General features: G+C 39.4%; 1 protein-coding gene across 7 annotated transcripts in view; it reads left to right on the forward strand.

Moving 5' to 3' along the window:
- Positions 1-12,778, forward strand: part of Elavl4 (ELAV like neuron-specific RNA binding protein 4) — a 97,303-nt gene that overhangs the window by 38,711 nt on the left and 45,814 nt on the right. For 6 of the 7 annotated variants that reach the window (XM_013016823.1, XM_013016819.1, XM_013016824.1 and 3 more), the window contains exon 2: positions 6,339-6,579. In XM_013016823.1, coding sequence (XP_012872277.1) covers positions 6,339-6,579 — 241 coding nt within the window. Of the gene's footprint in view, positions 1-4,900; positions 4,910-6,338; positions 6,580-12,778 lie in introns of those variants that run through there. The other variant, XM_013016825.1, reaches the window with a different exon arrangement.

Raw genomic sequence — 12,778 nt, forward strand, 5'->3', positions numbered from 1 at the left:
TTGAGTGTGAGTAATTAGTCATTCAAACCATCGACATTTACAATGACAGGATTTGAGTGCCTCTGTTATTGTGCACTGCTCTAATAGTTTATCCCTGAAATTTTCTGCCTGTATAATGTTTCTTAAAATATATCAGGAGAACATAAAAGATTTAATGTAGTGCTTTGTACAACCATTAGGCTTTGAAGTCAACTGAACCACCTCAATGCTCTATCCTAGATGCTGACTGCAATTTTCTTCATTGTCATTTGGAAGAGAGAAAGAGAGGGCAAGTGGAGGCCGGGGATTTGGAATCTGGTCAGCTTAAAGGTGGCTGTGAGTTCCTAACAGTACGCATTAATGTACATACTCACACTTCACTGACTGACATATTTCTTTGCAATGAAGATTAGGTGGTTAGAATATCAAAGGCACTAGCCTGAGGAAGTAAGTGTTCTGCTTTTGCCCAGCCAGCCTCTGCACTTACTGGAGGAAGTGCTTCCTACCACTGCAGGTATCCTCTCTCTGGTAACCTGAAAATGTTATGGCTTCATAGTTACGCATTCAATGTCTTCATCCATTAGCAGCTTCTCTCATCTTCTAGACAATGTCCTAAAATCATCTTGGTTGTATTCATATGTCAGACTTGATGCTGACGTTTTACATTTCTGACTTTTTTCTGAACCTGTGTAGCATCCTGGAAGGCATCAATCAGACCCATGAGGGGACTTACTATAGGATGTATATGAACATGTTTGCAAGTGTTTCTCGGCTTTCAAACTATACATTTTGGGAAAACTGCACTGTGCATGTATGTGTGTGTGTGTGTGTGTGTGTTGATCCGTTCTTTCTAATACATGAAGGGTAACTGTATAGCATATGTGCAGAGACAAGAGGGCTCCATCTCACCACACAAGAGCACGACCTATATGTAGCTGCAGTCTGTTGAAGCAGAGCTCAGTGGTAGACACTTCATCTCATGTCTCTTTTACAAAAGGGTTGTCTCATCTCTAGCTAGCTCTCAAGTCTGGTAGTTAATATAAGTTAGGAAGCCTGCATAGGATATAAGGAGATCCAGAAGCTGATTGAGGAACACATAGTGCTTTGTGTTGTAAGCCTTCATACTTCCTGGGCCTTCCAGGAGCAGGTAAACCTGGAAGATGTTCATATGGACAAGTGCTGGCTTTTGCCACATGTCTGTAACATGAGCATGCAGCAGACTTCCAAGGTTCTGTCCCACCTATTCTCAGCATGCCTAAGTGTGACATTCATTCATTCTACATACTCCATCATTTGAATTGAAACAGCTTTCTAGTACAGGATATTTTTTAGGTGTCTGTGGGAAGCCACTGAAGAATGGTAACCTGAGAAAGGTGATAAGCAAAAAGAAAGCTCTTAGATGGTAGGACAAGTTTGGTGGGGGAATTGGCTGGAATAGGAAAGGAGACATTAAATCAAAATGCAGTGGGAAATTCTGCCAGCCAGACCTCCTGAAAGGACAAATTCTGATTTTCAGGTTCCTTACTGAGTTGGTAGTACTTTCTTTTTTTATTATTAATAAGTTTTTTAATTGTGAACATACTGTACAGAGGGGTTACAATTACATGGGCAGGATAATGCGTACATTTCTTACCAAGCATTGCAGCCTCCTCCTTTGGTTTACCCTTCACATCCCTTCCCAGCCTCCCCCCTCCCCCCCAATCCCAATCCTTCTCCTTCCCCTCCTTCTTCCCCCCACCCCCCGCACTGACGTGCATTTTGGACATGACAACTTGTACTTCTCATTGTTGCAACAGGTCCACCTGTATCCTTAAACAACTGGTTTTTCCCCATCTCCTCCACAAGTTATACTGACATCAAATATAGTGAAAGCAGGGGTTATACTGTGGGGGAGGGACATACAAAGCAACAAAGAGATAATCTTATAAATGTGTTAGAAACACATGCATGAAAGAAAAAAACATTAAAATACATATCTAAGGGTTCATTTTCCTGACATCACATTATCTGACCTTTTCCGCTTGACTCATACATATACTAGATATTGCAAATAAGGGAAACCATGGGACCTATGTTTCTTTGGGCCTGGCTTACTTCACTTAATATAATTTTTTCCAAGTTTTTCCATTTCCTATCAAATGGGGCAATGTCATTCTTTCTGATGGAGGCATAGAATTCCATTGTGTATATATACCACATTTTCTTGATCCATTCATCTACTGAGGGGCATCTGGGTTGGTTCCATATGTTAGCTATGGTAAATAATGCTGCAATAAACATTGTTGTGCTGGTAGCTTTAGTGTGGTCTTGTTTGTAAACATTTGGGTAAATGCCCAAAAGTGGGATTGCTGGGTCATAGGGGAGTTCTATGTGAAGTCTTTTGAGGAACCTCCATATTGCTTTCCAAAGTGGTTGAACAAGTTTACATTCCCACCAACAATGAAGTAAGGTTCCTTTCTGTCCACATCCCCTCCAGCATCTGTTGTTGTTAGAGTTCTTGATTTTTGCCGTTCTAACTGGGGTGAGGTGATATCTCAATGTTGTTTTGATTTGCAGGAAATGAGTACATTTCTTTATTATTATTATTATTTTATTGTGAAAATACCATACAGAGGGGTTACAATTACACAAGCAAGGTAATAAGTGCGTTTCTTATCAAGCATTGTTGCCCCCTCCTTTGTTTCCCCTTACCATCCCTGTCCTCCCATCTCCCTCCCCACCCCCAATGAGTTGGTAATACTTTCTATGTATGTTGACTGGACACCTGGCTTGTAGAAGCAGTAAGAGGACAACAAACAGAGGCTCTGCCCAAACCCTGGAGGCCCTAATCTCCATTAGCATGCTCCCTCCCTTCCTGGTTTTTTTTTCCTGGACTCCTGTCTGTAGTGCAGAGCAGCTGAACAAGGTTTCTGGGTATAGTTTCTATTGATTCCGAGGAGAGCTTGACATAAGATTCTCTCAGAAGTGTTTTGCTGTCTCCTTGCTGTCTGGACCAGCCATCTGGAATCCTACAGTTGACCTGAAGCCAAGAAGAAAGTTCTGGTGATGTGAGAAGTGGAGCCACTTAAGTTGCTTACATGATGGTAAAGAACCTTGGATGCTTACCACCTTCTCAATTTGCTTTACAGTATTTTCCTGGCTCTACTCAAGACTTCATGTCTTCCTTTTGGTTTCATTTCCCATGTGTAATCATCAAAAGATGAAGCAGTCATACTACCCTTGTGGAGTTTGATGAGGAAAAATAGGTATAATGCCTCTACAAAGTTTGTATTCTAGACACTTATTTTTGTCAGTCGTGGGGCTTGAACTCTGGATCTGGGCACTCAGCTCTTCAGCTCAAGGCAAGTGTTCTACCACTTGAGCCACAGCACCATTTTCTGGTGGTTTATTGCAGATAAGAGTCTCACGGACTTTCCTGCCAGGGTTGGCTTTGAACCAGATCCTCAGATCTCAGTCTCCTGAGTAGCTAGGATTACAGATGTGAGCCATTGGCATCCGGCTAGACACTTCTTATACACAAACTCTCACCCTGAAAATAACATCATGTGTCAGGTTTTATTCTATGGAGTTTTGAAGAAGAAAAAAAAAGGAAGGGAAACTCAGAGTATTGAAGTACTACATATGAGGCCACATGACTAAAAGTAATAGAACTAGAATCCTAAGGCTGCTATTGTTTTGACCCAAAACAAAAATCTTTATTATTTTATTTTACCAAGCTACTCTACCTCAAATTAAAATGTTAAGTACAAACAAAACTGAAAAACAATCTCCAAACATTGATGGAGCAACTGGAACTTGCACCCTCTATTCGTGGGAGGGTAAATTGGTACAACCACTTGGAAAAACTTGTTGGCATTATCAACTAAGGTTGGAACATCTATAAATCTATATCTATATCATATGACCGAAAACTTGATATTTTAGCCAAGCACTGATGGCTCATGCCTGTAATCCTAGCTACTCAGGAGGCTGAGATCTGAGGATCATGGTTCGAAGCCAACCTGGGCAGGAAAGTCCATGAGACTCTTACCTCCGATTAACCACCAGAAAACTGGAAGTGGCACTGTGGCTCAAGTGGTAGAGTGCTTGCTTTGAGCTGAAGATGTAAGGGACAGTGCCCAGGCCCAGAGTTCAAACCCTGCGACTCACAAAAAAAAAAAAAAAGCATCTTAGGAATATACTAAACAGATATGTATATGTACCAAAAGACATATGCATAGTGGTCATAATGGCAATGTCAATCTACAATGATTCAAAGTAGAAGACAACCTAGAAATTCAGTAGTTAAATAGCTATGTTTACACACCATGGAATTCTCTTGAGGCAGTGGACAATAATAACCCACTAGTACATGTAACAACATGGCTGGTATTTCAGATATGTGAAAGGACACAAAAACATACCTATAGTATGATTCTACTCATATAAAGTTTAAAAATAGATAAAGCAAGTCTATGTATCAGAAGTCATTATAGTGTTTCGTTGGTGGGAGGTGATTTAAATGACAAAGGAGGGCACAAGAGGAAGTTTCCTATTGGGCTAATCATGTTGTGTGCCATCATCTGAAAGATATCTACCTGCATGTGTTACTTTGTAAGCATTCTCTTGGACTGAAGACTTAAGACTTGTACACTTCACATTTTACTACATACATATTATATTCAATGAAAATGCCTTATCATAGTTCTCTGAGCAACCAAATAGTAATAATATGGAAGCTATTAATTATCAGATAACTTTCTGTGCCTTGGTTTTCCTGGTCTAAAAGATGTAGAGAATAGTAGAAGATGCCTCATGCCTTCTTGCAGAGTCAGTAAGAAAAGTGATTGGCAGTGTGACTCAGAACTATCCGTGAGTGTGGTGGTTTTCACCACTGTTCACCGTGCCTATGGCTGTGTCACTACATCCTTTTCACAATCTCATGAAGCAGGTGGCATCGTTCCCATTTTTCTAATGAGGGAAGTTGAGGCTCCTAGAGTTTAAATCCTTTGCCAGACATCACACCAACAGTGGATGGCAGAACATCCTTCTCTTCCCAAGCAGTTGATAATTCTAGGAGAGATGGAAGCCATATCATGACGGACGCCTAGAGGATTGTAATGAGATACAATGGAAACCTGAGACTAATGGGCTGCATCTTAAGGCAGGAAACCTGGGTACAGGTCCAGACTCTATCATACTTTCCTGCAATGACAAACTCATTAGACATGACTAGTTTGGTCTTCATCTCAAATATCAGAATATTAACTAGCCATTAGCTAGCTGTCTGATCTTAGGATTTTCTAGGTTGTTTTTTTCTTTTCAGACCGTCTAAGGAATCTTGATGATCTGCCTTCATGAGCTTTAACCCATTTTCCATGTAAAATCTTACTGTAGCACCATCTTCGCAGTACTCACTCTGAATGCCCTAACCTGTCAACAGGAGGAACTGCTCCTGTGCTACATACCTGCTGTCTGCCACCAGCCTGCCACCTGCCCATGCCCCCTTTAGCCTCTAAATTCTCTAGGATACAGATTCTTTTTTTATTTTTTTTTGTTTTTCGGCTTACCTTGCATACTGCCTGGGACAGTTCATATATCTGAAGAAAACCTTAATTAAATATTTAAATCCAGAGACAAGACTCTTATAGTAGTGTTCAAGATAACAGACTCTGAGTACACTGAATCTAAACTGGAGACCTACAAACCTTTATCTTCCTTCATGCCTTTTGTGTACTTGTTTGTTTTATTAGAAGGTAAAAAGAAACAGTAACAGTGTGGCTAGACAAAAAAAGCATTGAATGACTTTTTGTCACTCCCCCACATGTATTTATGAATTTATTTTGGAAGTCTAATCAGTGTCTAAGCATCAGTGACAAATCCAAATACTTCTCATATGGAGCAGCCTCACTTAATTTAATGTCATTTTACTTTATGAGATAGTTAATACACAGGTACTGTATTTGATCTGGTGAATGTGTAGCCCTTCATAGTTAGCTTTATTTCAGCTTTAATGGAACTCTAATTTTAATCATGATTATTACTTTACATTTTAATTATAATTTGGTGTGGCTTAAGTATACATTTCTGTGAGTGATTGTGTAATGAAAACAGGAATTAGCTTTTCATTAACAAAATAATGGGAGAGTTCCCACTGCATTCTAGTCTGTGTTCAAAATCTACAGGCTGGCCTAAAAATAGCAGGAGGAGTTTAACATTTTGGTTAAAACAGGCTTCTAAATTGGCTGTGTTCACAATCCAATCTCTTTTGCTTCATCTACTTCTCTTTCTTTTCAAAACAATAAAATAAAAATCTTAAAGAGATTGTGGTGTTTTCTTTGAGATTTCAAAAAGGCTTCTTTTTTATTTTTTTTATTTAGATAATTAGCACCATGGAGCCTCAGGTGTCAAATGGCCCGACATCCAATACAAGCAATGGACCCTCTAGCAACAACAGAAACTGTCCATCTCCCATGCAGACTGGAGCAGCTACAGATGACAGCAAAACCAACCTCATTGTCAACTATTTACCCCAGAATATGACCCAAGAGGAATTCAGGAGTCTCTTTGGGAGCATTGGTGAAATAGAATCCTGCAAGCTCGTGAGAGACAAAATTACAGGTATGCTCTTCTTTACTATTCCAGGCTGAGTCACAGATAACAACGTTGTTCCATTAGATGTGTGAAATTAGTTGTAAAATGCCCATATGGGGTGGTATTCCTGAATATCTACACCATGTACCCTGCATCTCCGGATGGTATGGATCACACACAAACATGAAAACTCACAGACACCTGCCATCCATACACCGCATGAAGCCATTACAGATTGGGAAGAAGGATTAAGAATCTCGTGAAGCTTTTGGAGCTTATGCACATTCACATGCAGTCATCCTTGGTTTCTAGCCTCACTTATTTTGAATCAGCCCCCCTACTCTGTTCTTGAGTTCCCAGTTCTGCACTTAGCTTTCCCTACAATCTATGCTAGTTTTATTCATTTATCTTCCTCTCTAATATTTGGTTTATGAGGGTCCAGTGTTCTACCATATATCGTGTGTTTTAAAGGGAGCACAAAGAACTTGTAGAAGGATAATATAATTGCTCATTATCCCTGGAAAGACCCAGGCCCTAAAATTAGCAGATAATTCTAGAATACAGCTACTCTCCAGTAAAAGGGAAATACTTCATTTGTTTTGAAGACACTCTAAAAATTCAAGGACTTTTTACTTGAAAGTATGTTCAAGATGTTCATGTTCTGATTTTTTTCCTGCTGACAACTGTTCATTGAAGACCCACCGTTTGCCAGACAGTGATAATATAATGTTTTAAGGAGAAATTTCCCTGTGATCTTTTTGGCAGCGAGGATGTTTTCAGGAAGATATTGGGCTACCTAATGAGAATGGTGAAGCTGTTGCTTTCTGATAGGCCACCCCTGAAACCATTCACTCACATCAGTGTTGAATTCCTGTCAGTTGTGAATGCTAACTTTTGTTTTCCCTGGACTGTTTAATTGATGAGGTATCTGCCTTTAGAAGTAAAGAGGGATGCTTTTTGATTAAAATAAGATACATCATCCTGATTTTTAAATCAAAGACTACAGTATATGTGTGAACATATATATGTTCTCCTACTCTGTAAATGTGTACCCCTTATAAGTTAAGTACGTTATAAAACCACAAAACTGAAATCCAGTGGTACTCCCTACAATAGAAGTCACAGAAGTCTCCAGATACAGTTTCCTCCTTTGTAAAATTGGGAAATCTTACTTATTTCAAAAAGTGTGCTGTCAGAATGAAATGAGAGGCTAGTTTTATACCATCTAGCCCAACATCAGTCTTTCAGTACGTGCAAGATGTTGTTTTTATAGACACAGCTAGTATGCTTCCAGGAGAGCAACCAGGATAGAAAAATTATATCAAAGTCTCCAAGAGGCCAGGCTTTAATGATTTCATCCCAGACAACTGGATCAACTGTTCTTTAACAGAATTGCCTATACTTTAAGAACGCTGACATTTCGATTCTTGAATAATCTTTATATAATAGAATGATCATTCAAACCAAATTAAGACAAGTTAACCATATGATCCTCCCTCCCACTCCTATATAAAAATGTATTTTTTATTTAGTTTTACCTTCTAAGTAGACATTCTGCCAACTATCTTAGTGGATATTAATAATCACCTTTTCAGAAGGGCTCCTTGAGAATTGTAGTGAAATTTTTGAGAAATACTGATTCATGGTGTTGTGCCTTGTTTTCTAAAGACATGCTTAAACAAGCAGATTCCTTTACTGAAAGAATGCTAATTTGGTAGTTCACCGAGTAGATTTGAATAAGAGTGACAGCTTCGAAGACAGCCTTTAATTTGGTATACAAAAACCAAAATTGTCGACTTCGGTTTGTTTAGCACCCTCTCCAGCACAAGCAGAGATAATACAGTAGCATCTGAGCTTAAAGAAGAAGCTTATGGGTAGAAAGCAGAAATATAATTCAGAAATAAATTTATAATTATGCATTTTTTAAAATTCAGACAAAAATGTATTTATAGAGAACTTATGGGAATGAGCTAGGGAAGTAGAGAGAGACCAGAGATATTTGCCCTCATTTGGTAGCAGTGTTTAATAAAAGTAGAACTTGTGGTTGTAAAGTGTGCTTATTAAATTCTTCATTTACACTACCTAATTAATTCTTGCATTTTAAATTAACAGTGAAACTGGTCCCTGCTGTACCATTCCATAGATGCAGCATATTTCCTCCATCTACCCGTTGTTCAGGTTTAATTGGCTATGCTAAAAGTCAGAGGAGGGAGAGACGCTGTGAGGAGGTGGGAAGGAGCGGGGGATAGCACTTACTGAAGACCCTCTGAGGCTTGCTTTGGGGGTTAAGTTATAACACAGGCTGGGTGAGGTGAGGTATCATCACACCAGACAAGTGGAAAGGCTGCGGCTAGATGGTGGTTCAGAAGTCAGGGTAAATGACATCATAGGTATTTTTGTTGCCCTGATTTTTAACATCCCATTCCCCCCTTTTCCTCCAACACCTCCTACAGATCTCAATGCATCTCGATCCTGTGAAGTTTACAAGGAGTTCTAAATATCCAGTGGGAGGATTGGGGGTAGGGGGAGTGATAAAGAGATAAGAATTCAAGATTAAGATTTGCCAACCCCAAGCCACTCCCTAAGAGAGTATAATAGGTTCCTTTAAAGTCCTGGCTTCTGTAAAGTTCAGATCCCTTGAGAGGAAGACACTGTGTTGATTGCATTACCAGCAGGCTAGACTCACCCCTGGTTGTGGGCTGCTGATGAAGTTGAGATTTGCGAACACATAAAAGAAATTCAGGCATAGATTTAAGTGATGTAGTCCTGAGACATAATTGCCACTATTTGGCAAGTATTTGTACCGTGAGCACTAGAAACACCTTATTCCATTTGCCATGGAGATCAGCCTCTATTTTCTTAGACGAGGAAACTGAAGCTAAACAACTTCCCCAGGCAGGATTGTTATTAGCAGGTGGTGGAGTTCAGTGAGTCACCCTAGTTTCCAAGAGTATGATTTTATTCAAAAGCACATACAAGGTGAAAACTGCTGCTCAACCCGGTCCCATAACCCAAAGCAGAAGCATGTTCCTCTGAGTAGAAGTTGCTGGCTGCCCTCCCAGAGTCTACCGAATGCCTGTGGTTTTAAACAAGACTCTTGTGTATAAAAGGAAGCAAAGCTAACAATATTTGTCAGCCACTGGGACATAACCTGCATCCTCCTTCGAGGTAGAGACAAATTTGCTGAAAATGTCAAGCTTTAGCTTCCTGTACAAGTGCTTTTGGACACCTCTGCTACTTATTAAATAATGTCTTTTCAGAGACATTCGGTTTTCATTTTTTAGTTGGGAAAGGACACTTATCAGGATAATCTGAGTACCCAGGAGAGAAAGCATGCATCCTCAGTTGCTTGGGTATGTGTCGCTGTGGGCACATGATAGCATTGCAAGCCAGGTCCTTTGGTATTTCTCCTGCATCTACCTGTAGCCTCTGCCAACTAGAGAGGAAGAGAATTGGCATGTGGCCCACAGGATTCATGCCATCTAAAAACTCGGGCAAGGAACACCAAGCCCTGGGTAAAAATGATAGGTTCCCCACATAGAGTTCAGAGAATCGATTAAGGTTTCTATTTTGTTTGTTTGTTTCAGTGTCATTTTACTTTTGCTTTGTGTAAGCATTTAGATTGCCTACTGAATTCAAATTTCTATTTCATTGGAGTTTTAAGAGAAATAAACATAGCTAGGGCAGAACAAGATTAGGTGGTTCAGGTGGTATTGAAGCCAGAAGAGCTGGAATGCTGCATTTCATTTGTGTGTATGTGTGTGTGTGTGTGTGTGTGCACACGCAAGCATACACATTCATGTGTCCATGTGTGTATGTGTGTGCAGGTTCTGGGGCTTGAATTAAAGACCTGTGTGCTGTCCCTGATCTCTTGTGCTCAAGGCTAGTATTCTACCACTACAACCACAACCCTACTTCGGGTTTTAGTCAATTGAAGATGAGTCTCTTGCTGGACTGGCTTTGAACTACCATCCTCAGGTCTCAGCCTCCTGAGTAGCTAGGATTACAAGCATGAGCCAGCAACACCTGGCTACATTGCATTTTTATAAATGTCTACCTTGTTATCACTCTACCCCCCCCAAAAGAAATGTCAGAAACAACAAAGAAAAATCCCTAAAAAGGATGAACTCAGTATATGGCAATAAATAGTTTTGATCTGCCTCTTCACACCATGTGATTATTGGTATCACAGTGATTCTTTTAAAAACTCCATTTTTACTTGTAGCTATTCTCCATGTGTCTATGCGGGGTCATTTTTTAAGAATGATCTTTTTTTGTCCATTTTGGGCAAGTAAGAAATCTGAAAAGAGATTTGAGAATAGAGCAGCCCAAACTAAACAGTATCAAAAACTGTATATCTCAAGAGAGTAGTATACAGTATAGAGCAGTATACAGATAGAGCACAAGTGCTGGGGGGAGGGAGAGGACCCACATTAGCTGAGAGCTATTCAAAAAAGATTAGAAAGATGAGGTTAGGATTTAGGTAGGGGAAAGAAAGGCAAAGGAGTTAAAGTTCCAGCTTGAGAACCAAAGCAGTTTTGTTCCTCAATGCTTTGAACAAAGGAATCAGAGCTAGAATTTTCCTCTTTGGAAACAGCCTTGGCAGATGAATTAAGTATGTCAAAAAAATAATGTGGGTTTGGAGTTAAGGCCCAATGGACAAAGACATTTTCTAAACACCATCTCTAATCCATCTCTTCATTCCTTTTCCCCTTTATAACACATTTTCAGCTTAATTAATACCATTTTTCAGTAGGAAAAAAAAAAACAGGATAAGCGGGAGAAACACACACACACACATCCTCTTAACTATTCTGGACATCAGGGAGAATACTTTGTCACCACCTTTATATCTGAAGCTACATCTTTAATTAAAAAAGAAACCAGCTCCATTTTGATGTAGTGACATGAGGTAACTTCTGTTCTTTCTCGGGTTTGTCAAAGTGCTAATCATCCCAAACCTCTCTTAGTAGGTGAGATGTAGGACTTGGGGAGGGCCCAGGAGGGGGTGTCTGTAACAGCTTCCAGACCAGGAGGCCTGTGGAGAAAGCACAGTGTGCTGGGAGGGAGAAGGAAAGGAATGTGAGGATCATGGTGGTTTTATTTACATCTCATGCTTTCAGGAAACTGCATTTATAGGAACACAATGAGAATTTAATTGACTTCTGAAATAACGATAAATAATTATGAAAAATTCTAATATAGAGGGGTGAAGGTGGCTCACACCCGGAATCCTAGCTGCTTAGGAGGCTGAGATCTGAGGATCCCAGTTTGAAGCCAGACCACACAGACAAATCTGAGATACTCTCATCTGTAAGTAACCCATAAAGAGTTACTGGAGCCGTGGCTCAACTAGTAGAGTTATAGTCTTGAGCCAAAAATAAAAAGCTAAACAAGAACACAAGCCCTAAATTCAAGCCCCAGTACCAGCACAAATAAATACATACATACATAAATAGATCCTAAAATATGAAAATGTTTTGAATTCATTCTTGAATTGTGAAGTCAGCCATAAGTTTACCAATACCATTTTATGTAACATCTAGCAAAGACAAATCAGAATCAGAGGAGCAGCTTTTATATATTTTGATCTTGATTTCTAGGTGTCGTATAAAATGCTTTAAGAATAATGTTATTTAAATAGTAAATTGAGATTTATTATAGAAGCATAAGAATAGCCAGTGTTAATGGGCAATTACGATATGCTAAGGGCTTTGATGAGATCAGGAGAAATTGAGTATAGTAATGATTTACTTTGACAAGGTGATATAGCTTCCAGATATGGGGGCCAGGACTTGAACCTAGAAATGTCTTACTAATTTGAGAGTTGCCCATTGTGTACTTTATACCTGGCAGTTTCTTTTAAAATAGTAAGCTGACTTCTCCCCTTTACAAACCAATTCATAGAGTATTCCTAGGAAATGAAAATTTGCAGTACAAGGGAAAGCATCATTAGAACCGTTTGGGAAAATTGAACACTCTGAGTTAAAAAAACATCAAAATTTTTAATTAAACAGGTTACTGCTTACTTAACAATGAAGACTAGATTTGGAGTGATCTTTCACATCTAATTTTTCTCCCTTCTTGAAATACCCTTCATAGTGTTCACCTTTCCTTTGTTTTAAAAGCACTATGTTGAATTGGAAGCTACCTTGGTCTAAACATAGTTAAAACCCAGCCTCAATTAGATATAGCCAAGAAAAATCCCAAGATATTAATTAGCCCA

This window comes from Dipodomys ordii, unplaced genomic scaffold, assembly GCF_000151885.1.
Source record: "Dipodomys ordii isolate 6190 unplaced genomic scaffold, Dord_2.0 Scaffold33, whole genome shotgun sequence".
In the NCBI taxonomy this organism is placed as follows: Eukaryota; Metazoa; Chordata; class Mammalia; order Rodentia; family Heteromyidae; genus Dipodomys; species Dipodomys ordii.